Source organism: Eucyclogobius newberryi, unplaced genomic scaffold, assembly GCF_026437365.1.
Source record: "Eucyclogobius newberryi isolate DKJ021-1_F unplaced genomic scaffold, fEucNew1.0.hap1 SCAF_4, whole genome shotgun sequence".
Classification (NCBI taxonomy): Eukaryota; Metazoa; Chordata; class Actinopteri; order Gobiiformes; family Gobiidae; genus Eucyclogobius; species Eucyclogobius newberryi.
In genome coordinates this window covers 13,328,385-13,354,376 of record NW_027316056.1, presented here as the reverse complement: position 1 = coordinate 13,354,376, position 25,992 = coordinate 13,328,385, and the positions used below count along the sequence as shown (strand labels likewise).

The 25,992-nt window shown below is 38.4% G+C and overlaps 4 protein-coding genes across 4 annotated transcripts in view; 3 read left to right on the top strand and 1 right to left on the bottom strand.

Annotated features, from left to right (window-relative positions):
- Positions 1–815, top strand: part of ppp1r27b (protein phosphatase 1, regulatory subunit 27b) — a 1,736-nt gene extending 921 nt beyond the window's left edge. Inside the window, exons 2-3 of the mRNA XM_072463594.1 lie at positions 1–17; positions 651–815. The exon at positions 1–17 is cut by the window's left edge and continues 134 nt beyond it. Coding sequence (XP_072319695.1) covers positions 1–17; positions 651–774 — 141 coding nt within the window. The 3' untranslated portion in view covers positions 775–815. The remainder of the gene's footprint in view (positions 18–650) is intronic.
- Positions 816–901: 86 nt separating this feature from the next.
- anapc11 (APC11 anaphase promoting complex subunit 11 homolog (yeast)) lies at positions 902–4,327 on the bottom strand. Its single transcript, XM_072463595.1, has 3 exons — positions 4,182–4,327; positions 3,913–4,063; positions 902–1,645 (listed from the first exon to the last, which is right to left on the bottom strand). Exons 2-3 carry the CDS (start codon positions 4,019–4,021, stop codon positions 1,500–1,502), a joined length of 255 nt encoding a protein of 84 aa, XP_072319696.1. The 5' UTR covers positions 4,022–4,063; positions 4,182–4,327; the 3' UTR covers positions 902–1,499.
- Positions 4,328–4,720: 393 nt separating this feature from the next.
- LOC140378167 (aly/REF export factor 2-like) lies at positions 4,721–6,811 on the top strand. The gene is made up of 6 exons (XM_072463884.1): positions 4,721–5,017; positions 5,540–5,698; positions 5,777–5,924; positions 6,006–6,063; positions 6,211–6,394; positions 6,477–6,811. The coding sequence occupies exons 1-6, from the start codon at positions 4,835–4,837 to the stop codon at positions 6,495–6,497; spliced, it is 753 nt and encodes a 250-aa protein (XP_072319985.1). The 5' UTR covers positions 4,721–4,834; the 3' UTR covers positions 6,498–6,811.
- A 358-nt stretch (positions 6,812–7,169) lies between these two features.
- On the top strand, positions 7,170–25,532 carry LOC140378168 (rho GDP-dissociation inhibitor 1-like). The gene is made up of 6 exons (XM_072463885.1): positions 7,170–7,281; positions 13,586–13,774; positions 14,478–14,561; positions 18,081–18,157; positions 20,963–21,026; positions 21,684–25,532. The coding sequence occupies exons 2-6, from the start codon at positions 13,588–13,590 to the stop codon at positions 21,881–21,883; spliced, it is 612 nt and encodes a 203-aa protein (XP_072319986.1). The 5' UTR covers positions 7,170–7,281; positions 13,586–13,587; the 3' UTR covers positions 21,884–25,532.
- Positions 25,533–25,992: the final 460 nt, after the last annotated feature.

The window sequence follows — 25,992 nt, the reverse complement described above, 5'->3', positions numbered from 1 at the left end:
TACCCCCACATCGCACGGTGAGCATTTCAGGGGGCACCGTTTAGGCCCAGAACCTACTGTATCACAAAAGAAAGCATACAAGATTATCCAGCAATATTCAGAATAACACTAGGTACAGACTGCAATAAAACTACAGACTCTAAACATAGAATATCTACATTTATTGTTTTAGTAAGAGAGTTGACAAAAGACTGAAACATGTCTACATGAACTGACAAACTGATAATAGAATCGCATGCATTTCAGGACATTTGTGCTGATCTAAACTTCAGGGTTTAATAGCAGAATAAAACAGGAACATAATTGTGGAGGAAATTAATTATGATGGTAATTGCGTCCTTTCTTCCATCCTTTCTTATGGTTATTACATTATAATAAAGGATAATGTGTTTAGAACCATTAACATTCTTTAGCCTTAACAAAGTGTGGATTATTTTATCTTTTTAACCTCAGTCCATTTTTAGCAGGACTTACACTATGTCATGCACAAACTTATTTTAAAACACTGAAAAGGGCATTACGTTTCACTTTTCACACTGGGTCAGCATGTGTAGTTTAGCGTACGTCACAGCAGTAAGAAAAGCTGGTCGACCCTTTGCACTCCTGCACCTCACGCATACTGACATTACTGGGGATTTTGTTTTGTGCAGGTACCTTCTGTCTCTGGGAGCGGATCGGGACCTTGAAAACGACTGCGGAGAGAAACCAGAAGATCTGATTGACCCAGATAGTAAGGAGCTGCTGGAGCTTTTTGGCATCTCCACAAATGACTGAAAATGACTCAAAAAGTACTTTAAATTTGTGTTGAAAACCACTGCCAAGTTCTGAAAACGTATGGCAGAAATGGACGGACGGAGCCACAACTGATCAGTATCAGGATTTTGAAGTTTTTTCAATCAAGAATTCAGAAAATTGTGGTGGAAAAGCAGATGGCTAAAGGCTGGTCATGTGAGAGGCGGGACATCTGCTGACTAAAGAGCTTCATAACCTCCGAAGGGTACAGTCCCAGATATTTGAACACTGCAGTGGCTCTACCATGGCATCTGTAGCTGGTATTGGTCAGAATGTTATGTAGGACTTGCTTTGAATGTTGTGAAAAGTAATGCTGTTGTGCTCATTAGCTCCTTTTTCTGAGCTAAAAATAGCATCAATAGCAGCAAGTCTGAAATGCTGTTGGCTGTCATAACTAGTACCATAAATGTCTTTTCAATGTACCAAGATGTAAGCATGAGTTTGGTTTTGACTTTGATATTATCTACCATTCCTTTTTGTAATACACTTTTTTATATTTTTTAATATAAATAAATATTATAATTATTAAAATAGTTTGATTATTTTAAAATCATATTTTAACTTGGGCGGAGTGTTGCCCCTGTAATTCCATTTGCATGAGAGAAAACAAATCATGTTTAGGTATTTTTAATAAAACATAATCCACAAGCAAATAATGAAATACAGTGATATTTACAGACGATACGCTATCAGCCCACTTCTCTGCATCATTCTTTGAACTTCCACTCCTGTCTGCACATGGGACACTGCTGCTGGACCTGCTGCGAGTTCAGCCACTTCAGGATGCAGTGCATGTGGAAGCAGTGAGAGCACTGACCCCAGACCAGTGGACAGTCGTCTCCCGGGACTTTACCTAGAAAATAAATCAAAAATATTATCAGGCCTATTTCACATTGATACAGTTGATTAAAGAGGCTAAAAGATCACTGCCCGCACTGAAACTCTCAACAGCTCCAAGATTGCACTAAAAAACCTTCAAGAAAAACCTCAAGACCCATCTGTATAGAACTGCTTTAAACCTTTAAATTCATCCAAATTATTTATTGGATTCATTATTTTTATCTATAGTTTTATTTTATAAATTGTCTTGAATTTGCTGTTCTATACAAATAACATGTATTATTATTAGAGGAAAGTGTATAATATCACAATCGTCTCTAAAAAGGATATAAAGTGATATTTCTGCACTTTAGTGGTTAAATTTACAGTCCATTCATGCTTTGTGCAAAACCTGAACCGTAACCAAGACAATTACAGACACATTATAGCTCATTGCTAATGCACTGTTAAAATATGGCCTGAATATTGTTATTGAGATAATGCAAAAATACATAGATACTAATTTTAGTCAACATACCGTAGTCCACGCCTAAATATTATTATCAAGGAAATACTGATTACATGCACTGCAACAGACATGAACAGGTGCCCTTAACTTTTAGTTAAGTTTTAATAATAATTGTGTCCCAAAAGAAAATTGTGTCAAGTTGTAAGAGTTAATAATATGTTTTGCCATTCATCCAAGTAGCTTCTTCAGTTCTGATGTTCATGGCCCCAGTTCTCTCTGAAGGGAGGAGCTGCAACACAAACTAGTATCTGTTGTTCCTCTAAGGCAGGGGTGTCAAACATGCGCATCCGGCCCCCCAGACGTTTTGATCCGACCCGCCAAAAATATTAAACTCCTTGCTCTTAATGTGTTCCATGTTGGACTTTTTCCTTTATTTATATCATTTTGTCAATTATTCTATAAAAAGGGAACTCGCAAGATGCTTACCATGTTGTTACATAAAAAATAAAGCTCTAACCCTCTTATTTCCAGTCAAATCAGTCATTCAAAAAATTACCCCAAAAATAAAGACTTTTATATGGATTCAGCCTGGACATTTTTGCTTTATTACAACTTGGAATTTACAAGTCCCTAAAACTCCCTAATACTCTCTAAAATGAACAGGTTGGATCACCACCGACCATTGTCACCCTGGACATGGACTATTTTAGCCACTCCCCTCAGGCAGGAGGCTACGGTCCATCCATCCAACACTTTCTTTCCCACTGCTGTTGGACTCATGAACACTTCTTAACCCCTGTCATTTTAACTCACTTACCACACTGTATCTGTAAATGTAACTGTACATTTTGTGTACATAACAAGCCTATGTGCCTATCACCAAAGCAAGTTCCTGTGTTTGTGAAGTTTGTTCATGGGCAATGGCAATAAACCTTTTTCTCATTCTGAACTAATTTTTTGTGAATTTACATTCAGCTTTTAAGAGAGAATTGTCAAAGCCCAAGTCTATACTCCTGTTCTTGCGGCTGATGCATGAATATGGTCTTTCCCCTGCTGCAGATTTGTGCAACAGTGTCCGTATAGAATTATTACTAGGCTATAAAAGCTTTTTATTTATTTCTAATCGCTTTATAGTTTTATTTTTACGTTATGTTCGGCCCGTAACCAAGCCTGAGCGTTGAAATTTGACCCAAAATGGTTTGACACCCCTGCTCTAAGGTGTAAACAGTTACTTGAGTCATATTTAGCATAATCATTCAAGCCCCTAACGGGCCATCTAACTTTTATTAGCATACTCTGATTAGCTCTATTGTTTCTTTGTTTGGTGTTGACGTGAATTGTACCTTAAACCCCCAATTCTGTTCAAAGATGGATTATCTTTCCTGACAAATAAAGCCTGTTTCTGTGGCTGTTTGGTTTCACCCATGTAACGCTCAATGCATTCTTCAATTAATGAGAAACGGTAGACAAATTACTGTGTTTGTGTCCGAGTTTGTCTTTTGGATGTATCAGTTTTTGTCTTAAAGTTTTCATGTGTTTGAAATAGACACAGATGTACTATTGTCAATAAATCATTTGGAGCGTTTCAGAAACACCAGCTGTGTAAGCAATTGTTAAGCCATTTCACACACAGAGCAATATTTCTGGTTATTTATACTTGATTTTATTTGTATTTGTTCTACACTGGATGCACTGTGTATTTTGTTGGTCACCACTGCAAATAATTCCTCACAGGAACAAACACAGGTACAATCTAAAGCTAAAAGAGTTGCTGCGCATCCAACTACAAACTGTCCATTCATTCAAGGAAATAAAAAGCTGAAAATACTCACAATCTGGGCAGCAGCCATTGAAAGACATCCTGCAAATGCCACAGTTTTCATCATTTGCCACCCACAACCACGAAGCCACGCCGCTCCACTGTCGGATCTTTACTTTCATTGTGTTTGATTCAAATCTGTCCAGAAGAAGTAGCACAAAAACCTTCAGACTTCTACCTTAACCAGCAAGTGAAGTGTTATCAATGGTGTAAGCTAGTCACAGAGAGCTAGCTACTAGTCAAGCTTTGTGTCCTTGTTTACTTACCCCACGAAACGTGAACAGCCAACGAAATACAACTAATTAATACATCTAAATTGGAAGCGCTGAATCCAAATCGGGATACATTTTAGACAATATCATGTTTTGAAATGTGTTTGCGTGGTGTGAAGTTTCTTCTTTGAGGGAAAAAAGGCTAAACATTGAGTTTAAGCTTTGAGCCCTGCCCTCTGCAGGAAGTACAACACCAACGAAATAAACAATGACAAATACGGTTGTTAAACATCCAAGATTGTATATTTACCACAATAAATTAATCTTATTGTCAAAGAACCATATTTTATAATACGATATTTAGGAAATGTATGTATATATGGGATTTTATTTTAGTCAAATGCAATTGTGTATGATGACCACAAGATGGCGGTTCTTTCTAGTTGTGATTCGTATATATTTATATTTATATATTATTATATAAATTTTGTTTTTAAATATAGTTTGGTGCAGCTCGTTATTTGTCTAAAGTTGTATTACCACATGATTACTGAAATAAAAGTATTCAAATGAGAAACGGGAAAAAAGAGGCGCGATCACGTGACTTTCTACGTCACGTCCGTCTCTTTCAACATCGCGCCACCGACGCTCATAAAGGATTTTTCTGTTGACCGAAAACTTCATTGTTCAACTTCAAGTCTTCGTGAAACTCTCAACGCGACGATGTCCGACAAAATAAACATGTCTTTAGACGACATCATCAAGCTCAATAAGAAAGGAGGCGGCTCTGGAGGTGGCCGCCGAGGATCGTCCAAAGCCCCACTGCGGGGAAGTTCAGGGCGAACCGGCGCCAGACCCAACAACACTTTCAGGCGGAACAACAACAGGCCCGCGCCGTACACAAGGGTAAGAATCTAACTGAAGGAACCTGTATATGTAGTTTTGTTTTGTGTCGAAAATAAGTTTAATGTGTTCATACGTCCTAAAGGAGCAACTAGGAACAAGATCTCGCGTTTAAAGAATATAATACTTTCTCCTAAACCAATTGGGATCATATTATATCATATGGTTGAGTTTGGGGATGATTTACTGAACGTATGAACATGAAAGAAAACGAGGTGGGTTGCTAAACCAAAATGGCGGCGTGTTGTGCAGAAAGCCATTATTGGTTTGGAGTGTTTTGTTTACCTTGTTTCTGTTCATACGTAACATGAACATTTTAAAAATTACATCAATTAGTCAAAATATAACGTCCCCTTTTTTTTAGACCATTGGAACTCTAATCGGTTTACCCAGTTAATATCATCTGCTGGATTTCTGCATTCTCAAGTTATGTCCTTGGTGTTCCTTTCTTTGTCTTCGTTTTAGAGTGGATTTTTCAGGTGCATTCATTGTGATACTCAATGCTAATGTTCTTGTCTTCCACAGCCCAGAGAACTTCCGGACAAATGGCAGCACGACAAATTTGAAGAAAGTGTTAGTGTTGGTGTTTCGAGGAGACAAGTCTCTGCTGGCAGGGCTGCAGACAGCGGCTGCAAGCTGCTCATCTCCAATCTAGACTTTGGGGTTTCTGAATCAGATATCACGGTAACATAATCACCCGTTGCTCTTGTTTTTTTCTTTTAATTATATCAAGTGTATTAAGGTTTGGAAATTGTGTTACAGGAGCTTTTCGCTGACTTTGGGGAGCTGAAAAGGGCATCAGTACATTATGACCAATCTGGAAGAAGTAAAGGAACTGCAGATGTCATCTTTATAAATAGAGCAGATGCTTTAAAAGCATTGAAACAGTACAATGGTGTGCCACTGGACGGTGAGTTCTACTTTGAACATGTACAAAAGTGCATCATATGGTGCAAGTATTTGTAATTCAATGTTCAACCAATTGTTTTAGGCCGACCAATGAAAATCCAGCATATGGCGGAGGTACAAGAGGAACGAGTTGCAACAGGGTAAGTTGAGGAAAGGTGCTAATAGTTGTTGTTTTTTTTGTTTGGTTCATACTACTGTACTTGCAATGGATTGAGCATAAAAGCAAATGAATCATGTCACTTGTTTCTGTTAGGAGAGTTTCTTAATAAAACCTTTATATTCTTCAGAGGATTTGACCGAAGCAGACTCGGGCAGGCCAAGTTTGAGCGGCCTGAAAGGCGGCGAGGTGGTGGTGGAGGAGGAGGTCGTCGTGAAGGTGGTGGTGGAGGCGGCGGCCGAGGACGTGGTGAGAAAAAACCACAGCTTTCAGCAGAAGAGCTGGATGCACAGTTGGACGAGTACAATTCCAAGGTAAACTGAACTAAAATATGTGACACCATCAATTTTATAACTCTGTCGGAGAGAGTGGTTTTTAACGTGCATTTTTTCCAAGTTCCAGATGGACACCAGCTAAACTCGCTCAGGAGAATCTGCAAAAAGTTTTTACATCTGACTTTTTTAGCATTTTATTTGGGGGACTTACATTTTTGTACATAGGGTGTAAATCTATTTTATGTGCACCACAAATATTGTATTAATGGTTTTCATTGATGTTTTATTTCTCCCGTTTACAAGCTCTTTACTGTTGATAAAATAATGCTTATTGCCTTTGACATTATTTTTCTCAAAGCGTTGTGAAGCAGGGCTGTATGGAATCATAAACACCATTGTCTTTGTGAATCATGTACTTTTTAATATTTTTTGCTCATAAAATGTGTTGTATATAAACATCGTCCATCTGATTATTATTTTTTGTTGTCAAAAGTAAAAACGTGCTTTTAGTCTTTAATCTAGTTAAAGCTGATTTTTCTGCACACCTTGCACGCCATCTGTAATAGTCTAAGTTAATTAGAAGTTGTTGGTATAATCACTCCTTGAAATTGAAGTAAAGGTCAATAGTGTTAATTTAAACCAAACAAGGACGTGCAGACCACTTGTATTTGAACTAAAATTGGGGCTAATACAACACAATTAAACGTAAAGGTTAACATGAGACAGATCCTTGTGGAGGGGAGACGCAGTGGGGCCGTGAGTGGGGCTCCCACGTGCGGAATGACGCGCACGGAGCTCCCGGAAACGGGTTACGCGCTTGGCACACACGGGGCGGCGCCGTTCCGTTATTCGCCATACTTCCACTGTCAAGAGGAGCGGCTCACGCACTTCCACAGCGCCGAAATCACAGCTGCACCAACCCGGAGGTAGGTGTCTTTATCCCGGGCACGTCTGATCGCGCCGTATCCACAGGACCGGGCCCCGTGCCATAGCACCGTTTTCCATCCTTGGATGATGGAACTTGATGCTAATGTTAGCCGCTGGAAATGATTAGCCTGATTGTACTAAAAAAAAGCACTTTGGCTCCTGTCCCCCCCTGCAGCAGTCGTTAAATATATAAAGTCAATCGTGTTTGTAACGAGGTGTTGTCTGTGCGTGATTTTAACTTTTGCAGCCGTTAAACTGCTGTTGCTTTTTCTGCAGACTTGACACTTGGAATGCCGGTTCTCTGTTAAAATGCAAATTTCGGTTCCTTTGTTACCTTGCCCGGGCGTCACCGTGGCGTATCCCATTTCAAGTACTAAAATTGTGGTGCGTTTTACTCTTGTCAAACGCGTTATAATGCAAAGACAGCCGCTCTGTGACCAGATTGTGTTGGATTTCTAGAACATTCAGTGTCGCTTGGAAGTGATACAACTGCCTTTTTTTCCCAGAAGATGACCTAACGCAGCATCCTGACAATCTGCTGACGGCATCACCCGCTTAGTCATCATCTGATTGTGGAGAAAATCAATGTAAAGCCCAGCTGAGCGTGTGGTGACTTTCTCTTTTTGAGTTGTAGGCCTGTGGGAGAACAGTGGTGCCCTCACATTTGGGTGGGGTGCTGTCTAGACATCCGTGTGCAGGGTCATGTGTTAATGTTGAGCTTTTGTTGGGAGCAAACTGAACATCACTCATAAATATTGGACAAGTCATGCACATCACCACTGGAGCATTTCTGTTTTTTTGGCTTGGAATACAACTGGGACAAAGATTTTAAGTTCAAATCAGTCATGTGCTCAAGTATGTGAATATCATCCGGGTTTAGCTGGACAAGTCTATTGTCTCCACGTCTTGCTGGAAGGAAAAGAAGACTAATTTGTCATCCCAAAAGGCTAATACTGTTTATGAAGCCAGCAGTTACATAACGCTACACTTCTGCAGCCTGACACAAGCAAGAGCTGTGAAGTATGTGTGTAATTCAATGTTGTGCAATTAATTAGGTTGCATTTTCAGATCAAATGCCTTGAATTTACCCAAATGGATGTTGGTTTCGCTGGGTAAATCATTTATAAACCCTTTTTTGTCTAAATGTAGAGCTGTCACAATATAAAATGTTAGTGTTATGAGTATTGTGAGAATGAATTACACAATTTAAATTAAATCAAATGCATAATGTTCTCATTCAAATTGGTTTATAGATCACAATTCCTCTGGTATTTATGAAATCAACATTTCTGGATGATAAAGTAAAGTTATTAATGTGTTACTAATCATATGTGAGTTAACAGAACCAGATATAAAAGCTTTTTACATTCAGGTTTACTTTTTAGTGCATAGACTGAACTGAATCAACTGACATTGGCTTCTAAAATGGTCTTGAAATCCCTATTTAAATGTGGGTTTGACGGCGTCCTTTTTTCTACACAAAGAATTCAAGAAACATTGTTCCACTGTCCTTCAAATGTCACAGGTTGAAGCCAATGGAAAAGGACATTTCACTGGTTCCGTCGCTTGTGCTTGGACATGCGCCGAGACCACTCCATTGTCCTGAGTTGAACACATTCTTTCCTTTATGGGCCGGTCTTGAAGTCCATGAGCTCTTTATAGTAAACCAGGAGTTGGAAGTGTTAGTGTAGAGTTTTTACAGGCCTGTTACTGTGATGCTGATGTTGGTGGGATGACACAGGATTGCCGTAGACTCTCTGTCGTCGCTCTGTGTTTGATACATCCTCCAGTGACGCTGGGCTGTCAGGAGCAGTCGTGATCCAGAAACAAAAGAGGATTTGCAGATTGTGCCTGTTGTAGGTTTATATGGAAACATGCAACTCCATTACATTAAGGGCCCCCTGTATCAAGACCCTCATCCTTCTTTACTGGCATGGGCAATATTTATTTTCTTTATCTCTGTAACGTCATTCAAGCTACATTTCCATCAGAAATGTGCAAAAACGTGACTGTAAATGTCTTGGTTTAGGTTAAAGTATTGCACAAAACATGAATGGGCCATATAAAGAACCACAAAATATCACTTAAAGTCTTGTTTGGGAGATTACACTAGAGGTTTTCTGTCTCTACTTCTTTCCAATACAAGAGTGTTTACACCTATGTTCTTTGGCTTGAGTCGTAAATGCAGTGGCGCTCTCTCTCTAAGATGTTACTCATAAAATACATACCTTCACATCTATATGCAACACATCTTTAACTTCCCTGTAAAGAAACTTTAAAGAACATATTTAATGGTAACAATGATTTATAAATAGGCATAATCCGCAGAGAAAATATATTGACATTCTGTAGTTTATGAAAAATCAATGAACAATGACCTCGAAACTGTAAGAAGGATCGTCTCAGCAGTAGAAGTGCATGATGGGAAACATTAGACCAATACAATACACTTATCAGACCTACAGTATTTGTCTGTAGCTGCGTAATAGACCTTAAAAACAGAAGAGGGGATCTTTACACAGTCTGGACCTTCACAGAGTGGCCAAGTCTGATTCTTTATATCGACTTTGGGCTTTTGTTTTTGGAAAGTCGCTTGCAAATTTTTAGCCCCATTAATGACTGAAATACGGACATACACATGTTTTTTAGTTGTTATTTATGCAAGTTCCTATAAAATATATGCACATCTCTTGTTTAGCGGTGACACACAATGTTAAATTAGTTGTGTTTTGGGGTCTTTTTCGGTCTTTTTGTGGGGTTTGAGTCACTTGTTTGGGGCTGTTTTTCAAAGGCTTGGTTTCTTGTTGCTTTCTGAAAATCTGGCAACCCCAGTTCTTCATAAAACATTGGCCATGCACACACTTGTTGGCCGTGTTTCCTGAGAGTTGTGGTGGAAAGCAGCAGACGAAGCCTTTAGTTGCGGCTGTGGTTTTCTAAAGTAAACTAGAGTCAGGCTAATGACTGTGTGTTTGACAGAAGGAAGTCAGCGCTGCTAAAATAGCTTTAATGGAAGAGCTCTTGAGTGAAAGCTATCAGTAGTTTCTCCTCAGTCCTAGGTCTATTTGTGACAAGTGTTAAGGTTGATATTTCAGGGTCTATTCACCAGATTCAGTCAATGTTAATATTTGTTTGAAATTAATACGTTTTTTTTCTTAAAACAAGTGATACATTTGACTTCTAAACTTGATGGAAAACCTTAAGCCAGTGGTTCTTTAACTTTTTTCTCAAAGTACCTCTGAAGAAAAGATTTGGCTTTCCAAGTACCACCAGATCTAAATCAAGTCTATAACAGGACTGGGCCAAATTAGGGCTAAACCAGGTCTTTATTAGGAATACACCACGTCCACAGTAGTTTTACCTAAGAATTTACTCAAGGAAGAGCAAAGCAAATTGCCGTTTTTTTTTTTTACTAAAACCAACCAAAACAGAAGAACTGAAGAGATGTCCATGTACCACCTAAAGGACCTCGTGTATCACTGTTTGCCCTAACCAATTTTTTAACATATTTGTTTTATAGTAAATAGTAGTTATTTTGTAATTGGTGGTTTTTCGATTCGTGAATGTGATGATGTCATATTCTCAGATCTGGGACAAGAGCCAGATTTTCCCTGTTGATGTTGATTATTCCAATAAGAATCCTCCAAAAGGAACATTCACCTGACCTCTGCTGCTGGATACTGGACTCTTGAACTCTTTATCAAATATTATTGCCCTTGCTTGTTGTGATGTCCCCTGAAACCCAGCATTAACTTTTAATACATAACTACAATGATTGGCTGACCTTAACAACTCTGCACAACGCTTAAGGTAAACATGATTCAAATGGGTCCATCACTTAAAAATGTCACCAAAATGTGTCCAAATATAACAACAAATGCATTATAAAGTAAAGGATACATCTTATCTCATGTTATCTTGTTATACGGTTCATTTTTGGTAACAATAGAAAATAAACCAAAACTATTGTCTAAGAATTATGTATTACTTTATTATCACTTTGTCAATATTGGGGATTTTCCTTGGCATCGAAATCGAGTTTGACATTTTAGTCTCATAAAAACACCCAGTTGTTGTCTGTAATAGTCTGTGTGTGTTTCGGGGGGACAATAGTGATGTTGCTTGTACATGAAGTTCATGTGATTGTCGTGGGCATAAACACGGCTCTTCCTGCTTTTGTGTGTCGTCGAGTTTCACTGATGCACCTCGTCACCGGGACGACCCTGCCTCTGGGAAACCACGCATGCGCTGCACAGTACAGACAAAAGGCCTCTCACATCAGCGTTAATAAAACATTTAGTGGATCATGTTCAAATAAATGAGCCGTTGTTGTTGTTATTACTGCTGCTGCTTTTCCAGGGCACAGATTCTAATCGCCTTGTCTTTGAAGTGAAAAACTCTAACAAATGATTTAAATTACGATTAGTATGTGATTACTATTTGTATGAAGTAATTCCTCATACTTTATTATAACATTCAATGCCTTGACAGTCCACAGAAGCATTATTAACAATTTATTTGGATCGATATTGTTGTCATTATTGTCTTTCATGTATTATCCAATCCAAAGCGTTTGACTTTGAGTTTATTGGCAAAGCAATTATTTATTTGGAGTATAATACATATATGAATATGCTTTAGAGAGTAAGAAAGGTGCATTGAAATCACAATGCAAACACACTGTATGAAAACAGTAATGATCATTTTAGAGGAGAAGAAAGAGTGCAGTCAAATGCTTCGAGATGTTTTGCTGGCTTTCTTGGTGCGAGAAGACAACACATCGCACTGTATTGCTTAAAACAGAGGCTTAATAGATGTGTGGCTCCCCTTTTGAAGTTATAGTTGGGCTGCTACTCAAAACAATGATTTCATTCAAACAAATAGAAAAAAGCGGGTCTAATATTGACTACTTTATTAACAATTGAAACACAACATTCAAATACGCTGTACGTACCATAATTTGTCTGCTGATTTTGACCACTGATACTACGTCTTTTGAACTGTCCCCCTGTTATTTTGACTTTGTTCTATAATACATGTTACGTGATAAGAATTTGCCTTAACAGTGTTGCTTATACTTTCCATCAGTTTGGGTTTAGTACTCATGGCTGGACGCTCATATTTGTCATATCAGAAGCAGCGGTCGCTTCTGTCTGACCCAAACTTGAGCCTCACCCTGGCCCCTCCCTTGCCCCTCTTACTCCCCCTCTCATCCCCAAACAGAACATCCCTCGCTCATGTGATGTGCAGTGCCTCTTTGTGTTGACTGGACGCTGTAGGCACAGTAGTCTGTGGTCGTCAAAGGTTTTCTACACTCACAAGATCCAAAACCAGCGCTGAGAACGTAATAGACATGTCACCTTTTTGGAGTAAATGTGTTTTCAGCATCTTCAGAGCTGCTTTATCCGTTGTAAAATAAATTATTTAACTATTTAAAAACTATATATATGTACACACACACGCAGGCACGCACGCGCGCACACACACACACACGCAGGCACGCACACACACACATATACATTGCACATATATTACTGTGCAATTCATGTGCAACTACTGTCGTGACACATATTCATGTGCAATTACTGTCGTGATTACATGCAATGGTATTTATTTATTTATTTATTTTATCAGCCTTCCTATAAGTTATCTGTTCTTTTCTTCTGTATCTACCTCTGTATCTACCTGCGTTGCATCAATGAAATTTCCCCATGTGGAACAACAAAGGATTATCTTATCTTATATACATATATATATATATATATATATATATATATAACTTCACTAATTCTTTCTTGTTTGGTCATACTCTTACACTTATTTACTGTTAGATATTGGCTGCAGACCTTGCAGCGACAGTTTAAATTACATTTAAAGCGCTCCATCAATCAATTATCAATCATGGATTGCTCCTGGTTCCTTCCTTTTGTGCTTCTTTGACGCATCATTGAGTGTCTTCAACAGCACAACAGTGTATAAATGGTATAGATTATTTAATAAAGAATGTCTTGATCCACAATGAAATGGCATGTATTACATACTATAATCCTAAATCTGTTTATCTCAGCATAGATCAGTTACAGAAGTCAGCACCAACTAATAATGATAGCTTTACTTTACTCACTCGTTTTATTTGATCTCCAACAGACAACTGTGTCGCTCCTTGTTGTGGTCCAATACTCAGAGGCTCGGCATAAACCAATGTTATTACACATGTTATAACAACAGCGAAAGATAGACTAATATTACGTTACAATTTAAACTCCCCACCAGTTTGATGAAAATACCCTTTTGTTGTTGTTGCAGAAATGGCTGAGGATGAAGTGACTCCAGAGCAGCTGGCTGCCATCGCTGCAGAGAACGACGAGCCGGAGTCTGTGAACTACAAACCTCCGGCTCAGAAGACGGTGCAGGAGATCCACGAGCTGGACAAGGACGACGAGAGCCTGCGCAAGTACAAGGAGACGCTGCTGGGGCCCGGCCCCGCCTCTGTCGGTAAAAAACGATCACACAAAGAGCAGTCCATGAGAAGACAGGTTTTTATTTTATTACTGTAGTAGTATATTTTTGGGATTATCTGTATGTGAATGTAGTTTTTCATCTACATTTCATCTAACTGAAGGAAAACTGAATCAAGACTTTTCTGCTTGTGTTTTATCTTATCGTTTCAATAGTATTTCTCCGCCTCTGAGTAATGCATGAGTATCTTGTAAACAAATTTTTCTCAGTGCAAATTGGGTAGGGACCACTACCTATTTCGTGCATTTTCTATGGACTTTAAACAGAGAAGAATTGCCTTTTTACATTAATTACTTTAAGTTCATAAAATGTGAGATATAAATGTGAAGATACAAAGTGTAACATGAGAAATTCAGCTAAATGTTTTTTTGTTTAATTGTCAAGACTCTCTAAAACCCTGGAATACTTTCTGTTGGAAAATCCTTGTGATTTTTTCAAATGAAGAAAGTGTCTTCTAAGAATAGACTGGAGTATAATTAATGCAGAAGTGTCCTGACTACAGCGCAGATGGCCTGGTTCCTGTGTTCTTCACACGTCACAGGCAGTGCACAAATCACTATTCATTCCTAGGTTACAAAAGAGAATTACCTTATAATCTGTACACAAAAGAACATAGTAGCAGAGAACACATTATGTCTGGTCTGTTGATACTGAAACCTTTGCTGTGCTTTTATCTCAGATGTGACTGGTCCTAATGTGACGGTGACGCGCATGTCTCTGATGTGCGAAGGAGCTCCGAACCCACTGGTGCTCGACCTCACAGGTAACACAACATTTACTGCAACCTATGTAGCTGCAATCACAACACAAGGGACAGATAATTGTGAATAGTTCTGTTTTTTCAATCAATTAAATCACGTTTATTAATTTTGCACAGAGAAGACCAAAGTGCTTTGCAGAACGGTGGGACATCTACAAAAAAACAGACACAATACAACGTGAACGACCAAATAAAAGACTTAAACATGATTAAAAGTGGCACAGTGCTCGGTGTTAAAAGTCAGACTGAGGTGAGTTTTTAACCTGGACTTAAACAGCGACAGTTTAGGTGCAGCAATGGCAAAGAAAAGATCACCCCAATGTTTTTACCGGTGTAACTGGCCAGATTAACCCCAGCTCCCAAACGGTGGAATTCCCTCCCTCTGAGCATTATAATCTATTTTAATGTTATTTATTTACGCTCTCCATTAGATATTACTTATGTTAATATTCTTCCCGGGGTCTAGAAAAGACACTTATGTTGAGAATTTCAAATCTCTTTTAAAAACACCCTTTTTTGCATTGGCGAGTTGAATCAAAAATGCCCATTCTTTGATTTATTTTATCTATATATTTTAACAATGTATTTTTATTATTATTGTGAACTAATATATTCTGTACAGCACTTTGAGGCAGTGATGGCTGTTTTGTAAATGTGCGTTATAGATAAACTTGACTCATGCCTGCGGTGGTAAAGTAGCCCAGGCCAGAATTTACCCCTCTGTCTCTCCTTAAAGCTACAGCACCAACCTGGCACATCCAAAGCACCTGGCAGGAGGAGCGGAGGGTTAAAATGCCTGAGAGCTTTAAAAACAAAGCCCTTTTGTTACTGTCTAAAGCTCACATGATAATGCTGAATGTATTGTTATTGGAATAAAGTCTGTTTATGCTTTTGTGCTCCCGTTCTGAAATTACCAAGATATTTCCTTCGATGAGCAGATTTTCTGATTTAATATTAAGAGAAGCACTTTATATTATGTTTGTACTTTTTATAAGGGTAATTATACACTGCCTGTCCAAAAAAAAGTAGACTGCAACTTCAAAAGACGCTTTAAATAATTGTTTGGCAATTTGTTCACTTTATCGTTCAAATCTACTATGTAAATATTAAAATATCAAGTGTGGTGGTAATTATAACCAGGGCTTGATTTTAACATGCCAAATGCTGGAAAAGTTCTATTTTTGCTTGAAATTTTAGCCTTGCCTTTATAGTAATTTACAGCCATTAAGTCAATAGTTCAATAAAACACTTGTAATCATAAGATGTCCACATGCAACATATTATAAAAAGCACAGTGGAGTTCTGAATTGTTGTGTTTTAAACAATGGACATGTGTTTGTCCAGTTTTACAGAATAGAAAACTCTTCTGCTTTTAGATTACATAGGCTCTTCCTCTGCCGCATCTCTCTCTTTTTGAGTTCAGTCTTGTCAAACGTGTGAGTGAAAGAGGTCAAAGCATAAAAGAAATGTTATTCTCAGTCTGGACCCCGACCGCTTTTCTGCAGCTGCCCCAGAACACCGTGTCCCGTTAAAAAAAAAAAAGAAAAAAAAAGCCCGCCCACTTTCCTCTGTCCCATAAAGCTGTCATGCATTTTTCCATAAACACATTAGACACTACGGTAAAATAATGTCCAGGTGCGTTGTTAACAAAACGCAGCTAGATAACACTAAGTTGAACTCGTCTACTAAAGAGTGTGAGCACAGTTATATTCAGAAGTGTGTCACAATATGATTTACGCTTTAAAATCTAGGAAAGATTGATAACACTTTATTTTGAAATTGGTAATAACCTATAACATGTCACAAACCTTCTGACCCAAACCCTACGTATTACAGTTTGTTACATGGTGTGTTACATCATGTACCCGGGTCAGACAGGTGCAAGATATCAGGTGTTATTATTACATCAAACCACTCAATATTATGGGGTTGTTATGTGATAATGTCGTCACTCTTACTTCCAGGTCCAGCCCTGTTCATTATAATGGCAGTTTGGTGATTTTAAACTGCTCCAGGGACTTGAACAAAGTTGTTGTTTTTTTTATTTAAAAATGCACAAAAACAATCAGTGAAGTCTGGTTTTCCTCTAGAGATCAATTTACAGGTAGACATGAATGATCAAATAATGTGTTCTAATTCAAATCTGAGCGTAAAAAAGACAATATGAAACAAAAAAAGATGTAAAACTTAACAATCCCTTTGACCCGTATAGAGAGTTATTAATGTTGATTCAGTTCAGATTTTAAGATAAGATAAGATATTCCTTTATTGTCCCACATGGGGAAATTTCATTGGTGCAACGCAGGTAGATACAGAGGTAGATACAGAAGAAAAGAACAGATCTGAATCTGATTTGAATGTACAATTAATACCACAACCTTATTTTTTCCATGGCTCTTGGCTTTGGCTGGAACGTTCCACAGTTTGGTGTAAAATGTAGCAATCTCCATGGAAACAAGCGAGTGACACCATATAACCAAGAATTGTTGGACTGTATAAATGAAACACACGTCATTTTTATACCATACTGTGAAACATTCCTGACAAAGCATAACATCTCCATGGAGACAACGTGCACATATGGCCGGGTTAAAATGTATGATCTGTTCAACTTATGGCCAGCTGTGACACACAAAAACATGGAAAAAAAGAAGAAATATGGAAATGTAGCTTTGAATATAACAACAAATGAAATATTAAATGCAACAATCATCCGACAAATCAAATAAAAAAGGATATTACAATACATTTATTTGTAGAGCACAATTTGTACACGTACAGAACAGAATAAGATGCATTAAAATCACAATACAAACATCAAATCAAATCATCAAATCAATTTATTTTTGTAAGGCCCAAAATCACAACAACAGTTGCCTCTGAGGGCCACAGGGAGAAATGAATCAACAATGTCTGTGGTGGCGATGGAGTCAGACAATGTCTGTGGTGGCGAGGGACGATGTCCCAGGGTCCTCTGTCCTTAGACTCTCCTTCTCGGCCAGGAAAAACTACAAAAAAACCTCTTTGGGAAAAAAGCGTAGAAACCTGGAGGAGTTCCAGTGAAGGAGAGATCCGACTCTCACAGACGGACAGACGGACACAAGGAGACTGGAGCTGGACCCACTCTTCAGATGAGGGACCGACTGAGGCGAACTGGACCCACTCTTCAGGCAGATGAGGGACCGTCTGAGGCGAGCTGGACCCACTCTTCAGGCAGATGAGGGACCGTCGGAGGCGAGCTGGACCCACTCTTCAGGCAGATGAGGGACCGTCGGAGTCGAGCTGGACCCACTCTTCAGGCAGATGAGGGAAACAATCATTGTAAAATGTCCTTTTAAAAGAGAAGAGATAAAACATTCATGTATTTATCATGAAACTTGACCTAGTGTAATCTGCAAACAAAGACACATTGAGGTGGAAGAGGTGAAACATATGGAGGATGTAGTATGTGTAAGTGAGTCTATTTCAGAGGCAGAAATCTGATCCTTGCTCTGTACACTGTGTTTCTGTGGGACGCTGTAGGAGACCTGGAGGCCTTCAAGAAGGAGCACTTTGTCCTGAAGGAGGGCGTCGAGTACCAGATCAAGATCAGCTTCAAGGTACGACACAAGCACAAAGTCGAGAGCAGTCGTTTTAGTGTTAGGGTTATGAGAGGAAATGTAACAATATTCACCATTATTACCCGAGTAAAAGTGAAATTGTTAATTCACTTTAATGTACATTGACTTTCTGATGGAAAAAGTACAGTTAATAATGACAACAGCAATGTATATATTTACTTTTTTGATAATTGAAATGTCATTTTGTTTCTAAAATTCTCATGATGAATACAATGTTTTAATAAATGTTCAGTAAACTTCTTGATAACTCTAGTTTATTGTAAAAACTGTATCTAAAGTTAAACCAGAAGACTAAATAATTCTTGTTGGTGCAGTGATCAATCCGATTAATTATTTAATTGCTAATTTTTTGGTATAAACAGACTACAAATTGCTATGGACTAGAAAAGAGGTTTTAAAGTCATATTTTAACTCATATTGTATCCAAATGGAGGAGAGAAGAATACAGAAAACATTGCAGCTCTAAACAAGGTTCAATTTGTAATTGTGATTATGTAAAGAATAATATAACCCACACTCTGTTTTAGTTAAATGTCTTTTGGAAAAATACTGTCAGAGTCTAAATCCTTCAGTGTACTGTACCATTATTGTTGTTCTTTTAGTTTTATGTTTAAGATATTGATGCAGTTTCACTTTTGTGGCTTCTTGTTCGGAGATGTCCTTGTGTTTTTGGATACAGAAATCTAAACATACAAGAGAACAGAATACTTTCACGTACTTTCCACCAACGGAAAAGTTAATCACAATTACAAAGAAAATAAACAGTGATTTAGAGCTCTTTATGATGTTGAATTCAGGAAATCTAGAGGAAACGTTTTCCTTTCTACAGATTAGTCAGCCACGTTGAACGGCCATTATTCAAGTTAAGTTGGTTTGTCTATGCGCTCGTTAGTAAGCATACAGTATACGGACTTTAAACTTGCAGAGAAGTTCATTTCCCTGTCGCCGTTCATTCCAGTGTCAAGTGTTCTACAGTGAACTTTAATTAAGAATGTGCTTCTGTTTGCTGTTTATTCATTCTGATTTCTGAACATCTGTTGCAACAAGATCAGGAAGTCCGAGATCTTCTGTTTTCCATGGAATCAGATTAGGAAGGCACAGATACAGATACTGGTTTTGGCTCTTACCCATCGAGTGTCGGTTCTTAAATATCAGTTCAGCCAAATGTAATTCACCCTGGAGAGACAAAGAGACCACGAGAATGGACTGTTAAGCAAGCTTTATTCCTGAGTTATTTGGCGCTCAGACCCCGGCGGAAGACGTTGCGATCATGGGCACTCCATGATCTATTTGTATTAGATGTCTCCCCCCGGAGCCTGGAGACTGGTGGTGGTAGATGTGAAGAGAAGGTAGAGGATGAGGGGGATGTAGAGGAGGAGCTGGGGAGGCGGTGGTCGCAGAACAGTTTGAAGCGGTCGAGCCATCTGCCTGAGGGCTTAAATGCGACCGCCTGGTGCTGATTGAGAGCAGGGAGGAGTCACTTGAGAGCGTTGATTGGGGATGAGGAGCAGGTGCGAGGGCCATGGTACAGACGCCCCCTGACCTTTCACCCTACTTCTTTGTCGGGAAAAACTGCATAACCTCTTTGGGATAAGCGCAGAAACCTGGGAGAGTCCATGGTGAAGTGAGGGATCTGACTCTCACAGACGGACAGGCCACGCCCGCTTGAGTGCGATGATGGCGCTGGGGAGAGGGGTCCTTCCATGGAGGCCTTGACATAGATGGATGGAGTTAGGTCTTCCAGGCTGAATTTACGCAGGCTTCATTAATGCAATACTGGCCTTTGTTGTCTCAGAACGTCTCAAGCTGTTATTTGAAGGATAAATGAACACATAAACACATCGGATCAGTTTTGTTTGTTAGGTTTCAGTCTGTGCACTGGTGTCGTTGGTAAAAAAGTGTCTGTCGATCCCAAAGTATCAATATCAGAGTTGGAGCTGAAAAGGTTGTTGCATTTCCTGTTCAGATACAGGCTGCATACGTTTGTCAGATGATTTACTGTGTGGGTTTAACTGAATGTGTAGCGATTCAACAAGGAGTGTAACATTGGGACACGAATCAATGGAAATACCAGGCTGGAGGTGTCATGATATAAACTCTAACACACATTAAACTGCACATGACGTGTTTTCACATTCAGGTGCATATAGCTGATGAGAGTGGAGTGTTTATTTTGCCATTGTTGTTGTTATTGGTATTGTCTTGTCTTACGCTAAGCTGTTTTTATTTTATTTTATATTATATTTTGTTTTTGTCTTATTTTTGTCTTTGTTTGTTTTTCCCCTCCATTCCTTGTTGGGAGATGGGAGGTTTTGTCTGTGGGAGGTTTTGTTTATAAGAGTTATTCTATTAAGAGTGTTTAGAGTGTTTTTTGAACTTCCTACAAGTTGTCTGTCCTTTCCTCTGTATCTACCTGCGTTGCAACAATGAAATTTCCCCATGTGTGGACAATAAAGGATTATCTTATATTATCTTTTACTTTGTTTGGTTGGAAGGCACCGGCGGTAAATTCATAGTTTTTAAATCAGTCAAGTGGCAGTTTGTGAAGGAAAGTTGAACAAAAGTTGAAAATTACAGGAAGTCTGCACAATATATGCAGAAGTAGCCTTAATTTAACAGAATGATATATAATATATTCATTTCATTTTGTGTCAAATGATAAATAAAATGCGTGAATTGCCGGAGAATTGTCCCGGCTTCAACTTTTGAATATTTTCTTGTGTTATTTTCTTGCTGTGTTATTAGTATTGTACACGACACACTATTCATTTCTGTTGTTTTCAGGTAAACAGAGAGATCGTGTCAGGCCTCAAGTATGTTCAGCAGACCTTCAGGAAAGGAATCAAAAGTGAGTTATTCTCTTAGTAATTTAAAGGTGCACTGTGTAACTTTCCTGGGGGAGGAGCTTCTGTCTGTCTGTCTGTCTGTCTGTCTGTCTGTCTGTCTGTCTGTCTGTCTGTCTGTCTGTCTGTCTGTCTGTCTGTCTGTCTGTCTGTCTGTCTGTCTGTCTGTCTGTCTGTCTGTCTGTCTGTCTGTCTGTCTGTCTGTCTGTCTGTCTGTCTGTCTGTCTGTCTGTCTGTCTGTCTGTCTCTCTCTCTCTCTCTCTCTCTCTCTCTCTCTCTCTCTCTCTCTCTCTCTCTCTCTCTCTCTCTCTCTCTCTCTCTCTCGCGCTCGCTAAATAATGAATTTAGCTTCTAAAATTGTCATGATTATTACGTTTTAGTTCTTACGTATTGTGAATATTCACGATTCTTGACTTTGCTTGTCTGGATAGAGACGTTACAGGCCAGATCAGCGGAGAGGCGGCCTTGCCCACAGTATGAATTCATGTTATTCAAGGTATTTTTCAGCAATAAAAACATAAACTGAAGCTAGAATAAACTGGAGACAAACAGGTGGCAGAATCCACACCAGAAAAGTTACACAGTGCAACTTTGAAGCAAAATTAGCCCCAAAAAATGACTTTCACCTTCTCTATCTGTCTCTGTCTTCTGTGTTCTCTCAGTTGACAAGTCGGACTACATGGTGGGCAGCTATGGACCTCGCGAAAATGAATATGACTTTCTGACAAAGATAGACGAGACTCCTAAAGGCGTCCTGGCCCGGGGGAACTACAACATCAAGTCCAAATTCACCGACGACGACAAACACGACCACCTGTCCTGGGAGTGGAACCTGGTCATCAAGAAGGACTGGACTGACTGAAAACACTTGGATTACCCACAAGCCCCTGCAGTGTCGGCCATTTTTGCCTTCTTTGTTTCTTTCTCGTTGTGCATTCTAGAGTCTTCTGGCCTTATAGTTTTGTGCCTCGCTGTCTCTCCTCTCGGCATGGTCCCCTTCTGTTGGCAGCAGCAGCAGTAGCAGTTTTCTACTTCGTCCGTTCAGTCACGGCTTTTACAGGCACGTCACAAGTAAAGGAAATGATATGGGGCAAAAGATGATTTATTTATAACAATAACACAAAGTAGAATGCTTCCAACCATTTTATCATTCAAAAAATCCTTTTATCATTAATAGTCAGCATTAAATTTTATATTTGTCCAGCCCCAATTAGAAGACATGTGAACGTTTGAATAATAATACATTTCATATATCCTCCGTGTCACAATAGTGTGATATATTGTTAAGGAAAATATCACAATAAACAATTATACAGAAACTACTCTAACTGACTCAATAACACTAAAGTAGGATCATTCCATTAAAACTTTTGATCAAAGGTTTGTTAAAAGGAAATGAGTGGAAACAAATTATTAAATAAATAAAAGTAAGTAAACAATTTGTTAGTGTCTACAATAAGCCTCAGAAGTGGCATATTCTATCCTCAAATCTTTATTATAAAAAAGGTGACAAAAATTCTTTAACTAGAATAGTACACACGATAAATATTGAGCCCTAAAAGATATTGTTCCGTCTGTCATATAATGAACAATTAGTCGATACATTAATTACGTGACAGGCCTACCTCAGATTACCTTTTTTCCCGGTTTAAAACTGGTTGAAAAACTCTGTCGATTACTGGATTGAAAAAACAAACTTTATTACTGGCCTTTTAGCTAAAGTAACATTATCACCACAATTAAAATATGTTTACGTGAATAATCTCACTCTCACTAACATTCACTAGTTCCATTACATTATTAAACATTTCCATAAGATTCTTAATTGTGATGTGCCTGTAATGTGCACAGTCCTGCCTTTGTTCGGTTTGTTATTCCTTCACTACTAAACTGTGCCATCGTGTAGCACCTTATGTCATCGTCTCCCGTTCATTTGACACCGCAATATTTTTATTACTTGTTTTATTTTCCATTTGTGCGGCTTGAAGAGATTAACCCCACCTTCCACCTCCCAGAATGACGTCGTCTTCCTCTCCCCGTATGAAGTACAGTGGAACAAGCAAGTGTACAATCAACTTTTGTTTGCCTTTTTATATAATACGTGTATCAGTGTTTGTATGTTGTGACTGTATGCACATGGCTTTAAGTGTGCATGCCCCGCCACAGACACTTTGCCCTTCTACGGTGACAGGTTGTGTTCAAGTGATTTTTAAGTCTATGGTTTTAAATTCAGATGGGGGGTAGGTCAGGATTATGGAAGATAATTTGTTTCATCAGATTTTTGCATTTTAAATACTGTGTCTGAATTTTGGGGGCCTGAAAATATATGCATGGAGTGGATTTAAAATATTGTTTCATCATTTCTAAACTGCAAAAACATATACTGCAAAACGTTGACGTTGAGAATTAAAGCAATTAAAACTTTTTTTCAAGTTAAACAAAAAAAGCAATTAAAGTTAAACATCTGATCAAACAAATTATCTCCCAAACCAGATTCTATTGTAACATTTGCTGCTTACAAGGCAAATATTTTGGTCTGGTTTATGGTTTTGAACTGTAATTATTGGGCCTATCCACATGAAACTAAATAAGGTATTTGCTCTCCTAATTAATTGTATTAATTGCATTTCAATGAATGGTGCTATAATTGAATCACATTGTCTTGTAGAAACTAGAGAGACTCCAGATTAAAAACAAATAATGTTTGGATTATTATAAAAAAAAAATGCTGCCATTCCATTGAGTAATATTTGCCCTCCATCTGAATTCTTATCAAATTCTATGACGTAAATGCAACCTATTGAAAATAATAGCATTCCTTCGCTACTTATTCCATGCTTCCTTGCCCACTTATCAGCTGACTTTTGATATAGATGTACCAACACCTGCCTTGTATACTAACAAGTCATTCAGAGCTGCTCAGAAGCGCCCCTTGCCGTCCCAAGTATAGCTGCCTTTACTGTACCATGTTTAAATGTCGACAGGAACTCTGCAGAAATGGCTCGCCTCGTCGTGCAAAGTGCTGAGGGTTGCGGTTTGAAATAGAAACACTTTGAAATTCACTTATTTGTATCAACAAGTGACACTACTCAACATATTTAGGATACACACTTTTGAATGTAGTTGAAGCGAAAAGCCCAATTTATCTCTCTAACTTCATATATATGTCACATTTGAACGCGTCTAAATTATGTCAATGTTTTGTCTCCCAAAAGCCACGTCACTGACATGCTGAAATAATTAGAACGTGGCTACAGATCCTGCCAAACCCACAATATAGATCAGATTTGATTAAAAGCAGTTAAATATGTCCATAGGTAAGTGCAATCAACAAGGCAATTGAGCATATTCTGATACGTCAGTTCTAAAAATTAACCAGACAAAAGCATAAAGGAAATAAATCTTTACCAAGTATTGCAATGGTTTCAAAACTTACTTGAATTGTGTTTTCCATTTTGTTAGAATATAACAAAGAGGGTTTCATTCTGGGCCCTAGACCACCTTATCATCCGCCCTGATTTTAGCCATTACTGAGTAGGGTTGATGATTACAGAAAAAAATATAATCGTGGTTATTTAAATCATAAATTAAATAATGACAAATAATAATAATAATACATTGAATAATGATAATGAGTGCGACGTAGCAGAAAGTAGAAGGTTAGAAGTTCAATTGGTGAGCCACGATTACCACTGAAGAAAATGCACTTAAGAGTAAATGATTACCTAGTTTTTTTTAATGTCATTTTTGTATTAGAGCAATAATCAACAATCCGTCTAATTTTCGTATTTTCGCTCCCTCAGCACCTTCACACGACTTTCAGCAGCGTTGGTTGTGTATGAACAAAACTGCTCTCAAGTCGTCTGTAAATAAAGGGCTTAACTCTCACTACCAACCAATAAAACCCCGTGTAGCCCTGTTGGAGGAGACATATTTAACAGACGGCCCTGACAAAGCTGAATATACACCAGTCTGAATGTGCTCGATTACAAAAACGGATCAATCAAACCCAGTGTTAACATTTCATTTTTGAGGCCTTATCGTTTTTGGTTAATAATCGTTTGTAAATGATGGTTTGTTCCCCTTTTGCCTTAAGCACGCCATTTACACAGAACAGGGACAGGTCAGCGAGTTAAAATATTGTGGAAAAGTTACATTATTGTACAAATTAAACGCCATATTTTGTTTTATCTGGAGGAGTACAACAAATGTGAAATATTTTAATGTCATTTGTTAGACATTTTACCGACGTCAAAATTCATACCATACACTTGAAAATTCTGTTTTTATGATTTTTAATTAGATATACTCGACGTACACGTCTTTATAAAACAATTTCCCAATGATCCAAAAGCTTAAAATATTTCACTTTTTGTCTACCAAGACCTGTATTTTACTTTGAACTACAACATGAATGGACTTCTGCATGATATTCTTACTTTGAGGCGCATCTGTTCAGCCCCGTATTCATCGCTGATTAAGACGGAGGTGGTGTTTTGTAAGAAGAAAGTTTAAGCACAGAGAGAAAGCACAGGAAGAGGCCGAATCCGACACTATTTGCTGCTGAAGACCTTTATAGTGTCTGTAACACTCAAAGACTGAAAACTGACCATGGCTTTTTGCCTTTTGACCAAGAAAGTCAAGGTGAAGTGGATTTGAAAGACTAAAGTTGAAAACGTTGAATCGTGTACTGTACCCGAACACATGGATGTAACTCTTTTGCTGATGTTGTGTTTTCCGGCTCCATTGCATTCCTCATGTTGTACAGTTTGTATGAAACGCTGGCATGTCGGTGGGGTTGTATATTCAGACGTCATCTGTCAATAAAGGTTTTACTCAAGAATGGCCTCGATGTTTTCTTGTGTATGAAATGTGAAAGAAGTATGCAGTTTTGTTGCGTAACTGAATGTACTGATACAGGAGCAAAATGTAAAGAGACAGATATAAAGTGTCAAAAGTTTGCATATTTTG

Bases quoted from the DNA above. Each gene is read 5' to 3' on its own strand.
- anapc11 (XM_072463595.1), bottom strand. From the start codon at position 4,021: ATGAAAGTAAAGATCCGACAGTGGAGCGGCGTGGCTTCGTGGTTGTGG. The intron at 1,646-3,912 runs GTGAGTATTTTC...TTTATTTTCTAG, and splicing joins CAATGGCTGCTGCCCAGATT to GTAAAGTCCCGGGAGACGAC.
- LOC140378167 (XM_072463884.1), top strand. From the start codon at position 4,835: ATGTCCGACAAAATAAACATGTCTTTAGACGACATCATCAAGCTCAAT. The intron at 5,699-5,776 runs GTAACATAATCA...ATTGTGTTACAG, and splicing joins TTTCTGAATCAGATATCACG to GAGCTTTTCGCTGACTTTGG. The intron at 6,395-6,476 runs GTAAACTGAACT...ATTTTTTCCAAG, and splicing joins TGGACGAGTACAATTCCAAG to TTCCAGATGGACACCAGCTA.
- LOC140378168 (XM_072463885.1), top strand. From the start codon at position 13,588: ATGGCTGAGGATGAAGTGACTCCAGAGCAGCTGGCTGCCATCGCTGCA. The intron at 14,562-18,080 runs GTAACACAACAT...GGGACGCTGTAG, and splicing joins ACTGGTGCTCGACCTCACAG to GAGACCTGGAGGCCTTCAAG. The intron at 21,027-21,683 runs GTGAGTTATTCT...GTGTTCTCTCAG, and splicing joins CTTCAGGAAAGGAATCAAAA to TTGACAAGTCGGACTACATG.